This window comes from Trachypithecus francoisi, unplaced genomic scaffold (genome assembly GCF_009764315.1).
Source record: "Trachypithecus francoisi isolate TF-2019V2 unplaced genomic scaffold, Tfra_2.0 Lachesis_group13, whole genome shotgun sequence".
NCBI lineage: Eukaryota > Metazoa > Chordata > Mammalia > Primates > Cercopithecidae > Trachypithecus > Trachypithecus francoisi.
In genome coordinates, this window is record NW_022681458.1 from 108998456 (window position 1) to 109016291 (window position 17836).

At 42.3% G+C, this 17836-nt stretch overlaps 1 protein-coding gene and 1 long non-coding RNA gene across 9 annotated transcripts in view; one reads left to right on the plus strand and one right to left on the minus strand.

Moving 5' to 3' along the window:
* LOC117095088 overlaps positions 1 to 17836 on the plus strand; it is a 67097-nt gene that overhangs the window by 47750 nt on the left and 1511 nt on the right. For 4 of the 5 annotated variants that reach the window (XR_004441806.1, XR_004441805.1, XR_004441808.1 and 1 more), the window contains 2 exons: positions 2836 to 2935; positions 4107 to 5228. This is a non-coding gene — a long non-coding RNA (uncharacterized LOC117095088). Of the gene's footprint in view, positions 1 to 2835; positions 2936 to 4106; positions 5229 to 17836 lie in introns of those variants that run through there. The other variant, XR_004441807.1, reaches the window with a different exon arrangement.
* The window catches only part of ACMSD (aminocarboxymuconate semialdehyde decarboxylase), a 65148-nt gene that overhangs the window by 30984 nt on the left and 16328 nt on the right, over positions 1 to 17836 (minus strand). For 2 of the 4 annotated variants that reach the window (XM_033231692.1, XM_033231691.1), the window contains exons 3-7: positions 13129 to 13225; positions 10107 to 10156; positions 8489 to 8725; positions 4174 to 4267; positions 861 to 956 (exon numbers count right to left, since the gene is read on the minus strand). In XM_033231692.1, the coding sequence (XP_033087583.1) occupies positions 861 to 956; positions 4174 to 4267; positions 8489 to 8725; positions 10107 to 10156; positions 13129 to 13225 (574 nt within the window). Of the gene's footprint in view, positions 1 to 860; positions 957 to 4173; positions 4268 to 8488; positions 8726 to 10106; positions 10157 to 13128; positions 13226 to 17836 lie in introns of those variants that run through there. The other 2 variants (XM_033231694.1, XM_033231693.1) reach the window with 2 other exon arrangements.

Here is a 17836-nt window from a genome sequence, read left to right on the forward strand (position 1 = left end):
ATCAAAGTTTTCAAATATAGTGTGATTATAATAGCAAAATATTGAGACAGCCTATCAGTTGGGGACTATCTAAGTCATGGTGACATATCCGTGAAATACAAGGCCATAAAAAATGCTGAAGCTCTGTATTTGTTGACATGGAAAGATGTCTTCTCTATGCTGTTGAGGAGGAAAGGCATGTTAGAGAATAACATGTATAGTTTGATTTTGTGTGTGTGTGTGTGTGTGTGTGTGTGTTTAAGGGTCACAAATTCAATTACCTACAGGGACCAGGCAGGCAATGTAAAAAAATGAAGTAGGCCTATTTGTAAACAACGAAGAATAGTAGGGACTGTTGTAGACTGGAGAGCTCATGATCTAACTAGAGGGATTTAAATAAAAAACAGAAAAAAAAAAAAAAAAAACAGTGCCAAAACTAAACTTGCCTACAAAAGTAGAATTTGGTTCCTAAACCATCATGTGACTAGAGTGATGGCTGGAAGGATGTTATGAACTGAATTCTATTCCTTCAAAATTCATATGCTGAAGCCCTAATGCCAAATGTGACTGTATTTGCAGAAAGGACCTCTAAAGAGGTAATTAAGGTTACCTGAGGTCATAAAGTGGGGCCTCAATCCAATAGGACTGGTGTACTGATGTCCTTGTAAGAAAAGGAGGAGAAACCAAAGGCCATGTGAGGAAGGTGGCCATGTGCAAACTAGGAAGAGAGCCCTCACTAGAAACCAGCCCTGCCAGCACCTTGATCTTGGACTTCTAGCCTCCAGGACTGTGAGAAAATTAATTTCTGTTTTCTTACAGTCATGCAATCTGTGGCATTTTGTTATGACAGCCTGAGATGACTAATAAAAATAGGGTCTTACCGCCATGTGCGAAACACACTTTCAGTTTAGGAAACTTCTCAAACACTCCACCCATGATCATGGAGCAAATGGCTATGGTGGTCTCTGCTGGCATTCCTGGAGAGGAAATAGTCGCAAGGTTCAGGGATGACCAAGAAGAAGTTCAGTGATGTTAGTGGCTGGGGAATTGTCAGTGCAAAGAAACTTGAGGCCCATGTACCCTGGCATGGTTTGGCTGTACTTTGGCAAGGAGAACCACGTGAAACTTCCTACTTGCCACTTGAAGGGAGAGTCATCTAATGGCTAGAGAGGTCGAGGAGCCAGAGGACTTGGCATTTGCCTTAATTCCCCCAACTTCAGTTTGGGATGCAGTGGGACAGGTGGAGTGTGCCAAGTCCGAGCTGAACCCTAGCTCCTCCAGTTTTCTGCCTCCTGGCCTCTGGCAAGTTATTTAATGGCTCTGAGCCCACATTTCATCTGTAAGATGACATCTGTGTTGCCCATTTTGCAAGACTGTTGTGGAGCATTGCAAATAATGATGTCAGCCAAGTTCCTGGACAGAATTTCACAATGGAGGTGCTCAACAAAAGTATTAGTTGCTTCTCTCTCAATTTCCTCATCTGTAAAATGGTGAGTTCCTGCCAGTGAGTTGTTTTGAGGATTGGCAGACAGCACCTGGCATTTAGTAAGGGCTCACTAAATATTAACTATCATTATGATCATTGCTGCCAAATCTTTGCTGCCTCTTGTAGCTGAGGTTGAAAATAACTGGATTAAAATGAATTATTTCAAGTGCTTTGTGCTTCTAGGAGAAGCAGCTGGTCCATGTCTAATGCCTTCACCCCGAGGAGCCAGTCCAAGCTACATTGCCATTGACTGCTTTTCAGACCATAACTCAGAAATCCGACTGCTCCACAGCTGTGCCCTATACCTTCTGGGGAAGCCTGACTCTGTAGGCTGTGGAGCTAGGCTTCACAGGATGCTCATTCTGCCTCGGGCTGGTCACTGCTTCACAGGCAGAGACACCCCTGGCACCTGGCTGCCTGGAAATTCTGGAAGCATGATAGATTTGTACCCATCTGGGAGCAATTTGTGGGCAGAGCTTCCTGAAGGCAGAGAGATGGATGACATCACTTTCTTCTAGTTCTGTGACTCTACTTTCTCATAATTACTTGAATGATAACCCCACAATCCATTCTCCATACAGCAGTCAGAGTTACATTCATTGTGTGAATTGGATCATGATGCTTCTCTGCTGGGAATCCTCCAATCCACTAATGACCACCTTTGCATCCAGAATAAAATTCCAAAATTAGCCTGTTTTCTTGTGATATATATACTTGTTTATAATCTCTTTCCTCTAACCAGAATATAAGCTCCATGAAAGCAGAGGTTTTTTTCATGTCTGTATCTCCAGTGCCTGGGACAGGGCCTGGCATGCTAGAAGGAATCAATGTATTTGTGTTGCATAAATGGATGATGAAATGACTCTATATGCAGATGCTCTCCTGTTGCAATATAAATAAGTTTATGGGCCGGGTGTGGTGACTCACACCTGTAATCCCAGCACTTTGGCAGGCCAAGGTGGGCAGATCACTTGAGGTCAGGAGTTTGAGAATAGCCTGGCCAACGTGGTGAAACCCTGTCTCTACTAAAAATATAAAAATTAGCTGAGCATGGTGGCGTGCACTTGTAATCCCAGCTACTTGTGAGGCTGAGGCAGGAGAATCACTTGAACCAGGGAGGCAGAGGTTGCAGTGAGCTGAGATCACACCACTGCACTCCAGCCTGGGCAACAGAGTGAGACTTGGTCTCTAAATAAATAAATAAATAAGCTTGTGGGACTTATCAAAGTTTTGTGAATAAGGGTGACATTTTTCTTTGAAGCTTGATGGCACTGGGCATCTTGGGTTATCTCATCCTATTAATTATTGCCCAAGAATTTGGTGAGGGATGAGTAGGAAGCCTCCTTACTAAATACTTTGGTTTCCAATAGCAATCACAGGAATATATAAAACATCAGAGCAGAAAGAGACCTTTGGAGGAATCCAGACCAGCATTCTCATTTTACGGATGAGGGATTGCGGCCTATGGAGGTAAAGTGATTTACTACAAGCAATACAGTGAAATAGAGACTAAGTTGGAACTAAAATCCCATTTTTTGACTTCCAATATATTGCCCCATTTAATTCTTCATGGTGATTGCTATTTTGATTACTTAATAATTACTAATTGTACTAGTTGGGCTGAGGAGAGAAAGAACAACGGTCTCCTTAAAGAAAATCCAGTGCAGTGGTTCACACCTGTAACCCCAGCACTTTGGGAGGCAGAGGTGGGTGGATCACTTGAGGCCAAGAGTTTGAGACCAGCCTGGCCAAGATGGTGAAACCCTGTTTCTACTGAAAATACAAAGAGTAACTGGGCATGGCATTGCACCCCTGTAATCCCAGCTATTTGGGAGGCTGAGGCAGGAGAATTGTTTGAACCCAGGAGGCGGAGGTTGCAGTGAGCTGAGATTGCATCACTGTACTCCAGTCTGGGCGACAGAGTGAGAACTTGTCTCGAAAAAAAGAAGAAAACAAAACCAACACTTTTCATTAGGGGACCAAGTTTTCATTGGGTTTGTAGATGAGCTCTATTTTTCACCTGTAGCTCCAGAATTTTACATCTGTTCTCTATCTCTTCTTATCATAACTGATAATGAGAGACTGGATAGAGCAAATGGAGTTTTCTCCTCTACCCTTTCGTGGAACTATGGATAGTGTAGGAGGCAAAGGGCAGAAGAGCAGATAACAGGAAAATTGCAAACCTGGGCCATCTTTTATATAAGATTTCAGATCTTTGGGTGACCTTCTACCTTTAATTCTAGGGATCTCGTTTATATGAACTGATGCTATTATCTTCCAAAAAATCTACTAGACAGGCATGGTTACATTTTTTGAAGCCTCTTTGGGAGTCTGTGTAGCAAGACTGGCTTTGGAGTCAGATATATCTGTGTAAATTACATTTTCATGCATTAACTGTGTGACTTGGACAACCTACCTAAACACTCCAAGCCTCAGTTTCTCCATCTGTAAAATGATCATTATAATGTCAACCTCATAGATTAAATATATGATTTATTTATGATGGTATTGGATATGTTTAAAATTAAATGAGGTAATGTATATATACGTAGCACTAATCCAAGTAAGAGTTCAGTAAGTGATAGCTGCTATTACTCATAATCCTGTTAATTATTCATACTTTCCCTATTTGACCTAATAGGTTTCCATGGATGATTGGAAAAACCCAAGAGTTGGTCCTCTGTTCCAGACCCCGCACAGACACAAACCTACGAGCCAAGGGAGCCAGTATTTGGCCATTCGTCCATCCATCTGCATGTCCCAGGGATGCACGAACAGAGAACACTTCAGCCTTTCAGCTGCCTTCAAAGAAGCAATGAGAGAGAGAGAGGAGAGAGAGAGAGAGAGAGGGTTACTTTGATGAGTGAGCAGATACCAGGTACTGTTTTGGGGAAACTGCTTTTCTTTGAGTCTATATTGGTCTGTAAAAATAAATTAAAATGCTTTTGAAGTTGTTTTATGATCTATTTAAAAGAGATATTGACAAACTTCTCCTGCTTGGAAAATAAAAGGGACACTTAGAATTAACAAAGGGGGTTGGTAGATTTACCACTGAGGTCGATGAACTTAATATATCATCTGGTAAAACAAGTGTCCGGAAATATCCATTATTCAGATGTTTTGGCTGAGAGCAAAATGCTCAAGGACTAATCCCGCACCTGAAATGTAGGGGAAAATTTCCCCTACATTTGGCTCCTTCTGGCTCCTACTTGGTCTACTCTTTTGGAAGGATTGCTGAGATTGTATTCTTGGAGTCAGGGCGAGAGTGCCCCCTCTTTTCCCCACTTGGAAACCAGAGTTTGTGGAAAGTGAGGAAGTGATGTGCTGGAGCCAGAGGCTCAGTGCTGGGCTGGGGCTGGCTGGCCTGACCCAAGCCACCTGACTACTCAGAGCCCAGCGCTGGGTGGAATCCCTGGGGTCTGTAGGCATTCTTCCCGCCCCAGGAGCCCAGCTGAGTCTCTGAACAGTCGGCTGTGAGTGAGATGACCTCAGACAGGGAAGAGGTCAATGCCTTAGCCAGACAGGCACTGAGATGAATGTCATGGGCATGCTCCAGGGCCTTCTGAGAAATGGAAATACCATCTGGATGGACTGACCTTTATTCAACAAAAAGTTTAATTAAAAGAAGTCCCCTCAACAGGCATTGAATATTAGCACTCATCAAGATTCAAAAGAGATTTCCCTTAGAATAATTCCTCACTACATATATTGAGGTTCTGGAGTACTCCTCCTACCCTCATGTGTAAATGTTTGTGCTAACCAGGCTGATGCAATGTGACTTGTGTACATAAGCATTTTTAAAACAGAAAACCAATTCTGGGACAACAGGGGATTCTGGTAAGTTGAAGAAAGGACTCTTAATTCAACAGGTCCTGGGGAGCAGAAGAGATATAAGCCTTTTAAAGAGAGAGAAGCTAATTGGTTTCTGATCATAGATGCAGGTTGGAAAGAAAAACTAACTTCTTGGGATGGTTTGAGTTTGGCAAAGGTGCATGGTCATGGTATCTCTGTGGGATTTGACTCCTCATTTGGATACAGCTTTATTCTGTGTGCCTCTGGTGGTTCTTTTCTTTTTAAAATTTTTCCTTTTTATTTTTTGTAAACTTTTATGTTCAGAGTACATGTGCAGGTTTGTTATATACGTAAATTGCATGTCACAGGGGCTTCGCATACAGATTGTTTTGTCACCCAGGTAATAACCATTGTACCCAATAGGTAGATTTTTGATCCTCACCCTCCTCCCAACCTCATTTCTGTTCAATTCAAATTAACATATTGTTGTTCTCCTTCTATATATGGGGTTTGTAGAGAATAGAAAAAGAAGTTATACTCTCACAATTATAATTAACATTGACTGAGAACTTATGTGCCTAAGCTGTTACAAGAATTTTTAAATTATTAACTAGTTTAATTTTTTTATGAGATGCACACTTTTACTACCCTCATTTTATGGAGAAGAAAACTAAGGCAGAAAGAGGCTAACTTACTCAGGCCTTGTGGCTGATAGATGGTGGAGCTGGGCAGTTGGCACTGCAATTCTGTCTGCCTTATACCAGTAACGAAGTTGTTTTTGTGCCTGAAAACTGATCTGAGCATGTATGATTGGGTTTACTCACTAAAAAGGGAGGTCTAGGGGATAAAGGGGACAGTTAGACCATTGGAGTGCCAGGATCACCTTGAAATGACAAAGCCAACCTCACTCATGAAAATTCGTTTCAACACATTATTGACACAAACTAGAGAGCAGAGAGGCAGGCAAACCTTGCTAACCAAACAAATACGCTGCCACCCCCAGGACATCGTGAGCCACGTGGGGACAGCATGTGCTCCTGAATCCCCTCAGAGACTGGATGTCCCCAAAACAGCCCAGTTAGAGTGATTGATGGGTCAAGCTAGTCACGCAAATGAAAATATCCATGTGGACCCCGACCGGCTGCTGTTGCTTCCTAGCCCCTTAGTAATTCATAAACCCAAATCCAATGAATGCTAACATGACTTGCAGCTGAAGTCTCGCTCACTCTGTGCTGAAACAACTTGGATGCATAAGTAAATAAATCCTCTTTCAAAGCTCATTAAAGTTTCTAGAAAACATTCGCTACATCAGCTAAGCCACTGCAGCCAGTGAGCTTCAGGGAGTTCAGTATTTTGAGGAACATTAAATCTGTCAAGTCATTAGGAGGCAATTTAACAGGCAATCCCCTGACTGGTGGGCAGTCGCCATAGATACAAACATGGAAAATTTTTTGCCTGTAGTTAGACCTCAATAAATACTAAATGAGTAAATGATCAGTAATCACAGTGCCTGGTGAGTCCACAGACATCTATTTAAGTCATTATTAAAGATTTTGCATTTATAATGAAAATAATAGAAAGCAATATTATTATAATTCTAGGAGGGACATAAAAAATTAAAAAATGCAATTGAGTAGAGTTATGCATCGTGAATCCTAGTACTGAGATGAGAAGATTTGGTTATAGAAAGAATTGAAAGTGGAGGAGGAAGAAGAAGACTGATGGAGATGACTGTGGAACTATGGATACTTGAAGTTGGATATTTCAGAAATGAATGGCACTGAATTTTTGAACATACATTTTACCATGAAATATTTTAAGTATAGAAAGTGTAAACAATAACACAATGAGCATCCATATACCCACCACCTAGTTTCATCAAATGTTAACATTTTCATGGTATTATTTTTTATTAGGTATTTTAAAGTACATTTTCAAAATATATGACTCAAAAATATCTTAATTACAGGTTGGTTAAATAAATCAAAACATAGCCATATATTGGAATATTCTGCAGTTATTTAAAAATCATGCATTAAAAGAATTTTCACTTATGTTGGAAATTTTTAATTAGCATACAAAATCACATGTGTAACAGAATTTCAGTTTCATGAAAATACAGGTATATGTATATCAAAAAAGTAACTATGTATGATAACAGTGGCTACTTATCTTTGGGAGGCTGGATTATGGGTAATGTTTATTTTCATCTTTATACTTTTCTGTATTTTTGAAAAATGTTAAGTATTTTTTTTCCAAAGCAGATTTTTTTTTTTTTTGAGATGGAGTCTTGCTCTTTTTTTTTTTTTTTTTTTTGAGACAGTGTCTAGCTGTGTCGCCCAGGCTGGAGTGCAGTGGCGTGATCTTGGCTTACTGCAACCTCCACCTCTGGAGTTCAAGCGATTCTCCTACCTCAGCCTCCCACGTAACTGGGATTACAGGTACCTGCCACCACGCCCAGCTAATTTTTGTATTTTTAGTAGAGACGGGGTTTCACTGTGTTGGCTAGGCTGGTCTCAAACTCCTGACCTCATGATCTGCCCACCTCGGCCTCCCAAAGTGCTGGGATTACAAACATGAGCCATCGCGCCTGGCCGAGTCTGGCTCTGTTACCCAGACTAGAGTGCAGTGGCACAATCTTGGCTCACTGCAACCTCTGTCTCCTGGGTTGAAGATGCTGTCATGCCTCAGCCTCCCAAGTAGCTGGGATTACAGGGGTGTGGCACTACACCTGGCTAATTTTTGTGTATTTTTAGTAGAGACGGGGTTTTGCTATGTTGGTCAGGCTGGCCTCGAACTCCTGGCCTCAAGTGATCTGCCCGCCTGGGCCTCCCGAAGTGCTGGGATTATAGGTGTGAGCTGCTGCACCCGGCCGAAATATATGTATATGTATGTATGTCATTAACAGGATTCTTTTGCACAGTGGCTGTAAAGAGGGTATTTTGGCTTCCAAGTGAAAGATTAAAAGGAGGGCAAGGAGGATGGAAGGAAAAGAGATTTCACTGTGTTAACTCAGCGCTGGCCTAGGAACCATTCCACCAGTTCCTCTTTGGAATGGCCCACTCCTTTGTGGGGGCTATTTCCACACCTTCTACCTACATCTAACAAGTCATAGATGCCACTCTCCCCTCCCAGTGGGGTGACGCTTCCCCTCCTCCCCGCCAGCACCCAGCAGTGCCCCCGGCCCAGGCACTGGGCGGCTGGTGTTGGTTGAGCAGCCCCGCTACTCACCGCATAGACAGGAAAGAGCTCCCGTGCATTCAGGTCCCACTCGTTGACATGGGTGCCAATTTGGACCCCAGGAAAGCCCAGCTCTTTCACACAGCGCTCCATCTCCTGGACCGCCAGCTCAGGGGCCTGCATGGGCAACGTCCCCAGACCCACAAACCTCCTGGGGTAACTTGCAACAGTGGTGGCAAGGTTGTTGTTTAAAAGCTGGCACAGGTTTAAAGTGTCTTCAGGTTTGGCCTGGTGGAGACAGGAAAGGGAAAACCGCATTGTTGAAAACCTACTTCTTTTAGACATTTACTCTGAACAGTGCCTCCTCGTGGCTATAATATTTGTCATTTTCAAATGACAAATTTTGATGAGCTTTACCACATCAGAAAACAGAGGCACAGATTGGAAAGGTGCTGGCCACAGAAGACCCAGAAGCCAATCTTTGTAAAGCAAAGAAAACAGAAGGTGTATTGCTGATTCATTGGAAAAATTGAGGCCAGAATCAGAAGGGAAGGACACAATTACTGGGCCTGGTATCCCAACACTAGAGATGGAATGAGCATGGGCCACCTCCAACTGCAGAAAGATCTTAATGCCCCCCTACCTCCCAGGAGGTCAGGCCTGGCCAAGGACCCCAGGCCACCATCAAGGCACCTCCTTATCATGCCTCGTTGAGGGCGACCAGGCTGGCTCACTGACTTGTCCTGCCCCTGCCTGTTCTCTTGTCTGTCCTTCCTGTTGGCTGTGACATTCAGGGCTGTCCTTGGCAAAATGCTGAGGCAGATGAAGTTTGCTGTTGGCTTCCCTAATGCTCCCTTCTTCACTGTTTTCTTTCCTCTGTCACCCCGCTGCCCACTGCCAGGAATCTGATCCTCTCCTGCAGCCTCAGTTGTCTAATCAGAGTGGTAACCAATCTGATAAATGTAGGCATATTGAGGTCTCAGGGCACTTTTAAGTAGTGAATGCAATCGCAGGAACAGGCAAAGACTGAGTCACTCACTAATACTGGGTTTATGAACACAGATCACGGAAGTATGTATGAACAGGTGGTATTTCCACTGCTCCTTAAATCATGAGAGTGAATATCTGTTTGGATGAGCAGGGACTTAGCACGCTCCCGGCTATGTACAAAAATTTTCTTCCACAGGCTGGAAATCATGCCTGAAACTTTTAGTGCTTGAGATTTATTCACTTGGGAAAGGGCATCCAACCTCAGGATACCCCTTCTGAATTCTGTTTTTCCCTTGGAGAGCTGATTATTATTCCTACCTCAAAATCATTCTCATCTCAGAAGATATTGGCTTGTCAGTTCCCTAGCAAGGCACTGCAGGAATGAGTCATCAGACAGATAAGTTCTGGTGGAGAATAAGGCTGACCTAGAACCACTGTACGGTGGAACTATAATGCAAGTCACATAGCAACATGTGACTACTGGCTACTGTACTGGAGTGAAGACACGGCTAAGAAGACAGGCCTGAGAGGGGACCCTGCTGATCTCTGAAGGGGAGGACAGTTAGTTGTTGGGGGTGGTCAGTGGTACTGGTGTCCAGACTTGAGGCATCTGTTCACTTTTTGGGAGCTCGACACGAACCTTCAACACCAAGGAGATGGCTTGAGGTTTCACACTCACCCAGTAGCTAAACATGACAGGAACTGTGGAAAGGACTTGCACTGTTACTCCTAGACATGGACACAAAGAAGGGCAAAGCTGGTGAGAAGAATAGCCTGGACACTCCTTCCTTTCCCAAGGCCAAGTGGCAGCAAGCTTCCACCCTAAACTCCTGCTCTCCCTCCCTGCGTCTCCCTCAGTCCCATCCCTAGACCCCCCCAGCCCCTAGCCCCAGATTCCAGGGAGGTAAGTAAAGGTTGGATACAAATGAGATCATTGAAGGAAAACTAACTGACCCCATTTCCGAAGAGTTATTTCTCCCCTCCTTCCTGTGAAATTTTATTTAAGCAAGACTTTTTCAGGCTTTCCATCTTAGGTTATGCACAACAGAGCATGTCTCTCAGCCACCTTCCCTGCCCCTTTAATTCAGCTCCTAAGTGATCCTAGAAGGAGTCCCATGGTCTGAAATACCCAGAATGGGACCCTGAGTTTGACTCCAGCATCCAGGATGCCAAGAATCTTTTGTCTTCAAGAGGGCCTACTTCCTAGGGTTGTTGTAGGGATTAAATGAGTTAATACATGTTACGTTCTTAGAATAGTGCCTGGCACAAAGTAAATACTCATTGAGGGTTGGTCATGACTGTTCTCTTAAGGACAGCCAAGGAATGAAACACACAACAAAAACCAAAGATGACACACACACTTTGTTTACCGTGCAGCCGTAAGCAGTGGTTTCTGACACCAGTCATTCAAGTCTCATGCTCACTAGTTTTCTCCTTGAAAAGGCAGGTCCTTGCTGCAGCTTCACATTTACTACAAAACCTTGCTCTTTGCTGTAGGTTAGGGAAGCATGTTCTTTCTCTAGCTCTCCTCCCACTCCAATATACTTTTAGAGGGATATATGCTATATTCTGTGGAGTACTCCACAGAGGTGCTGCAGGTTTTCTGCAAAGTTCAATTTAAATGCCATTTAAATATATTTTTATTTATTATTATTATTATTATTTATTTTTTTTTTTGAGGTGGAGTCTCGCTCTGTCGCCCGGACTGGAGTGCAGTGGCCGGATCTCAGCTCACTGCAAGCTCCGCCTCCCGGGTTTACGCCATTCTCCTGCCTCAGCCTCCCGAGTAGCTGGGACTACAGGTGCCCGCCACCTCGCCCGGCTAGTTTTTGTATTTTTTAGTAGAGACGGGGTTTCACCGTGTTAGCCAGGATGGTCTCGATCTCCTGACCTCGTGATCCGCCCGTCTCGGCCTCCCAAAGTGCTGGGATTACAGGCTTGAGCCACCGCGCCCGGCCTTAAATATATTTTTAATTGAAAAGAGTTTTTTTAGAGACAGGGTCTTGCTCCACCACTAGGCTGGAGTGTAGTGGTGCAATCACAGCTCACTGCAGCCTCAAACTCTTGGGCTCAGGTGATCCTCCCACCTCAGCCTCCTGAGTAGCTGGGATCCCAGGTACATGCCACCACTCCTAGATAATTTGTGTGTGTATGTGTGTGTGTGTGTGTGTGTGTGTGTGTGTGTGTGTGGAGACAGGGTCTCACTGTGTTTCCCAGACTGATCTTGAACTCTTGGGCTCAAGTGATCTTCCTGACGTGGCCTCCTAACATGCTGGGATTATAGGCATGAACTACCACACCTGAGTCTATTTTTAATTGTTAAAAAATATATAAAGCAAAACCTGGACAAAAGTATCTACAACAAATTCCAACATGCTGGAGACTACCTACTCATTTTAGGCTGACAGTTTGATTCCTTTTTTGCAGACCTTGGAATAAAATGTCTCCTGCCATCTCTTTGTATATTTGAACTCCTTATAATTTGTCTTTGATTAGAAAGGTGGTAGTGCTAAACTGCTCTTTTATTTGTGTGTTTGAATTATTTCTTTTCTGGTTGAAATCTTCCGCCAATGTAAACATTTAGTTCTGACAATGTCAGTGGTGGTCAGTTCCCCATCACAGACCATGGACACAGCCCACATGTGTCTGGAAGGCTCAGGCATTTTCTTAGAGCATGTTCTCAGGTGGCACAGTCAGCCAGGCAGTCACAGGTGAAGCATAATGTGGCCATCACGTCATACTTTAGATAGACTTGGAAATTTCATTTTGTTTTGTTTTGAGAAAAGTCTCACTTTGTTGCCCAGGCTGGAGTGCCGTGGCGTGATGTTGGCTCACTGCAACCTCTACCTCCCGGGTTTAAGCAATTCTTATGCCTTAGTCTCCTGAGCATCTGGGAGTACAGGCACGTGCCAGCATACCTGGCTAATTTTTGTATGTTTAGTAGAAATAGGGTTTTGCCATGTTGACCAGGCTGGTCTCGAACTCCTGACCTCAGGTGATTCACCCGCCTCAGTCTCCCAAAGTATTGGGATTACAGGTGTGAGCCAATGTGCCTTGTCTGAAATTCTTTTAAATTGTGAGGACTTGTTTAATTTTTAGATATAAGGTAAAAAGTGCAAGATGTTCTTAGAGCTTTTTAGCAATTCACCTTTGAAACGAACACTTCCTAATTCTCTTCTTTCAAATTTCTGGATTGATTTTATTGTAGTGTATTCTGAGATTACACAATAAACTATTTTTAACTGCTTCCATTTCCAACTCTGAGGTGTCAGTGGGAATGTTCTGTGTATGGGTGCACTGAGACAAACTACAGAAAGAAATTGGATCTTAAGTCTTACTAAGCAGGCAATTGTCATTCTTAGTTTGTGATTTCCAATTTTTACTATTTTAATTGATTTTAGAATACGTAAATGCTATACATTTGAACTAATTTTTAAAAATAATAAAATGCCATTTTTATCTTTTTCATGATATAACATTCTATTTTAAAAAAGGGTATAACTCATATAAAATATTTATAATCCACACTCTAAAAACATTGTAGTGGAAGGCCCTGTCTCTCCCACAGTGAAGCTGGAACAGCCTGTCCTGGCAGAGAAAAGGGGGTCAGAAGTTACCATGACATAAAGTTGTCAGCAAACTTTAAGGGCAGACATTGCTTTTACATCAGATGCTAACACTGGTAGCATTTCTCATCGTACCTTTTTGATCCATTTCTCTAATACGAACTTCTGGATTCCAGCAATTCTCTCGCACCACTCTGAAGACCTTCCCATCTTTCAACAACTTTGCTTCTCCCTGGGGCAGAAAACCCACATTACTAAAATGCGACCTAAGCCCACTTGGACTAGTCTTTCCTCATGCGCTTTAGAACCTGTTTCTTCCCTAATATTTGAAAAGATTTGTACTTAATCCTTGTGGAAGTAGAAATCAGTAATTTAACAAAAATCAGCTTTCTTTCCTCATGCTTTTCTTTGGCCTGGAGTTGAAGGGGTATGCTCTGTGGGTGTCAATGGCTGGACACAGAGATAGCAAGCTTGAGGTTATCTTTCTTTGGGCTGCATGACTGAGAATGGCTGATCACCTTGCTGATCTGAACCCCTGGCTACTAGATACAAGAGGATGGCCCGGCGTCTGGAAAATGGTAGTTCTATAACATTTAGAATTGAAAAGAACCTTTGAAATAGACCACCTAGTCCAGCCCTCTCATTTTATAGAGAAGCAATGTATGGATAATGGGAGTATGTGATTTATCAAACAGAGCAGGGCCCACTAGTGTCAACACCTGTGGGAGGAGGTGGGCAAAGAAGTCAGTCTGGTAGCATGCACAAAATTTGGTACTGAGCTACTTCTTCCACCAGGCATCATGCTTGCCTGGGTACTCTGCAATAATTTGTATACATTTTAAATGACAAAAATGGCATGTATTTATGCTGTACAACATTATCTTTTGATATATGTGTGCATTGTGGAATGGCTAAATCAAGCTAATTAACACGCCCATTACTTCACATACTTACATTTTTTTGAGGTGATGACATTTAAAATCTATTCTTTTTTTTTTTTTTGAGACGGAGTCTCACTCTGTCGCCCAGGCTGGCCGGATCTCAGCTCACTGCAAGCTCCGCCTCCCGGGTTTACGCCATTCTCCTGCCTCAGCCTCCCGAGTAGCTGGGACTACAAGCGCCCGCCACCTCGCCCGGCTAGTTTTTTTGTATTTTTTAGTAGAGACGGGGTTTCACCGTGTTAGCCAGGATGGTCTCGATCTCCTGACCTCGTGATCCGCCCGTCTCGGCCTCCCAAAGTGCTGGGATTACAGGCTTGAGCCACCGCGCCCGGCCTAAAATCTATTCTTTTAGCAATTTTCAAGTATACAACACATTATTATTAACTATAGTCACCATATTGTGCAATAGATATGAACTTATTCCTCCTGTCTAACTGAAATTTCATATCCTCTGACCTTCTCAATTTCTCCCCACCCCTTCAGCCCGTGGTAACCACCATTTCGCTTGATGCTTCTGTGAGTTAGACTTTTTTAGATTCCACATATAAGTGCAGTATTTGTCTTTCTATGTCTGGCTTATTTCACTTAATATAATGTCCTTCAGTGTTACTCATGTTGTTGTAAATGACAGAATTTCCTTTTAGGTTCAATAGTATTCCATTATGTATATATGCCACATTTTCCTTATCCATTCATCCACTGATGGACACTTAGATTGATTCCATATCTTGGCTATTTTGAATGATGCTACATTGAACATGGGAATGCAGATACTTCTTCAACATACTGGTTTCATTTCCTCTGCATATATCACCAGAAGTAGAATTGCTGGATCATATAGTATTTCTATTTTTAATTTTTTTTCAGGAAAACATATGATCATATCAATAGATACAGAAAAAAATGACAAATTTCTATGTCCTTTTATGACTTAAAAAAACCTCAATAAATTAGGTATAGAAGGAATAAAGCTGTGGGATTGCCATACGTGAACTTTATTGTTTATCAACACAATAAAGTCTATGTATGGCAATCCCACAGCTAACATCATACTCAATGGTGAAAATGATGAAAAGTTGAAAACTTTTTCTCTAAGATCAGGAACATGACAAGGGGGCTCACCTTTGCCACTTCTACTCAACATCACAAAGGAAGTTCTAGCCAGAGCAATTAAGTAAGAAAAAGAAATAAAAATCATCTAAATCAGAATGAAAGAAGTTAAATTGTTTCTGTTTGCAGACAACATGGTTTTATATATAGAAAACCCTAAATATTCCACCAAAAAACTGTTAAACTAATAAATTGGGTAAAGTTGCAGAATACAAAAGTAATATTTAAAAGCCCATAGCATTTCTATATGCTAACAGTCTGCAAAAGATATCAGGCAATCCCATTATTTATTTATTTATTTCTCAAGACAGAGTCTTGTTCTGTTGCCCAGACTGGAGTGCAGTGGTATGATCTCGGCTCACTGCAGCTTCCGCCTCCCGGGTTCAAGCTATTCTCTTGCCTTGGCCTCCCAAGTAGCTGGGATTATAGACATGCGCCACCATGCCCGGCTAATTTTTGTGTTTTTAGTAGAGATGGGTTTCATCATGTCGGCCAGGCTAGTCTTGAACTTCTGATCTTATGATCTGCTGGCCTTGGTCTCCCAAAGTGCTGGGATTATAGGCTTGAGCCACTGCTCCCAGCCTCAGGCAATCCCATTTAAAATAGTATTTAAAAATACTCAGGAATGAATCGAACCAAAAAGGTGAAAGATCTGAAAACTATAATACATTGATGAAAAAATTAAAGAAGACACAGACAAATGGAAAAACATGTTCATGGATTGAAAAATTGATATTGTTTAAATGTCCATATTACTCAAAACAATCTATAGATTTAATAAAATGCCTCCCAAAATTCCAACGACATTTTTACAGAAATAGAAAAAAAAAAACTCATAAATTTCATGTAAGCCGCAAAAGATCTCAAATAGTCAAGGCAATTTGGAGCAAACAGAACAAAGCTGGAGAACCTAAAAACCTTTTGCACAGCAAGGGAAACAATCAACAGAGTAGAGAGACAGTTTATGGAACAGGAGAAAATATTTGTGTACCATATATCTGATAAGGAGTTACTATCCAAACTACATAAGGAACTTAAAGAACTCAATGGCAAGAAAACAAATAACTGGGTGAAGAAATGAGCAAAGGACCTGAAATAGACATACAAATGGCCAACAGGCATATGAAAAAATACTTGACTTCACTAATCATTGAGAAATGAGATCTCATACTTATTAGGGTGGCTGTTATCAAAAAAACAAAATATAATAAGTGTTGACAAGGATGTGGAGAAAAGGGAACCCTTGTATACTCTTATTTGGTAACTGGTACAGCCATTACGGAACACACAAGTTTTTAACACTCAGAGCAGGGGGCCAAACTAAATGGTTGTGCAGAACATGGCAGTGGCATCTACGTTGGGCCTCCAGTTTGTGATTCCTAAAGAAAAGGGAAAGAACTAGGGCAGGCCCTGGAAATAAAATTACCTGAATTCAAATTCTTGTTCTGCCACTTACTGTGTGATCTTGAGCGAGTTAAACAATATCTTCGAGCTTCCATTTGTTTATCTTTAAAATAGGGATGATAATGACTTACCTTAAAAAATTAATGTGACTTACATTAAAGGGATCATGTGAGCATGAAATAAGATAATCCATATAAAGCACTTAGTGGAGTATCTGACACATAAGTGTTAGTTATTATGGTTGTTATTAATGTTGTATAGCTAATTAGGGGCTAGACAGTGTTCCTCTGCTTTGAGGGCACACCACCTTTGGTGGTGCTTCAGGGCCTCAAGGTTACCTTTGGGCCGCATAGAATGTCCATGTGGGTGTGCGATGATCAAAGGCTTTGAGCTGTGCTTGGTGGAGTCCACTGCCCTCCTCCTCCTCCTCCTCTTGGCTTGATCATGAGTTGCATCCAAGCCTTCATCCTTCTACTCCATAGACAAGACCTTCCCCATCTCCTGCATGAAGAAGGCTGGACACTTTTCACCTTTAAGTGCTGTAGCCTGTTCACTTTGCACATAAATGAGGAAGACCTCAGATCCACATTTTATTTCTCAGGGTTGGGGAACAGGTCAGTGAGCAAGTTGACATGTGTAATTGTGACAGGTGTCCACACACTAGCAGAGGTGGGTCTCTGACATCATGACACCAAGACTGCTGTGCTTCAGCTCCGATCCTCTGTTTACCATGCCAGCATCTGAACCACTTCCTAAGTTGGGGAATCTCCTACAGGAGTCTTGGTGGAGGCAGGGCCTAGCCTCCCTCTGCAGAAGGCCAAATACTTGCTCTCCCTGCCCCAAGCTTGGCTAATCAATGCTTGGTTTTGCATTAAGTGATGCAAAAAACCAGGAAGAGTTGAATTTATTCTGCCAGTGATTCCAGTAGTGGCCATGTACAGTGGCTATTGGCAGTGGTGTTGGGGGCAGTATCCAGCTGGGGCAGCGGCCCCCTAGCCAGGCTGTTCCTGTGGTGTTGCCTTGGCTGTGGCTTCAATCATGGGAATTCCCTGAGTTTCTGCAAGTTTTCTGAGCTTGATTCCACAGATACTTTGTAATTCTTGAGGGGCTTAAAATATTTCAACAAATATCTTTTCTTCTTACACTAATGGTTGTTGATTTCTGTTGCCTGCAAGCAAGAGTCCTGACTGATAATGATTGCACAAATAGGACATAGGAACACATGTCTTTTCATCTGGCGAAGAGGGAAGAGGAGAGGGGTGATGGTGAAAAAAAAAAGTTAAGAAACAAACTTTGATTTGTCAAATTGGAGCTTTTATTTATTTTTGCTCCTTGCTGGGAAAGCTTAATCACCATAAAAATACCCAGTATAGCAGAGTGCCAAAGAG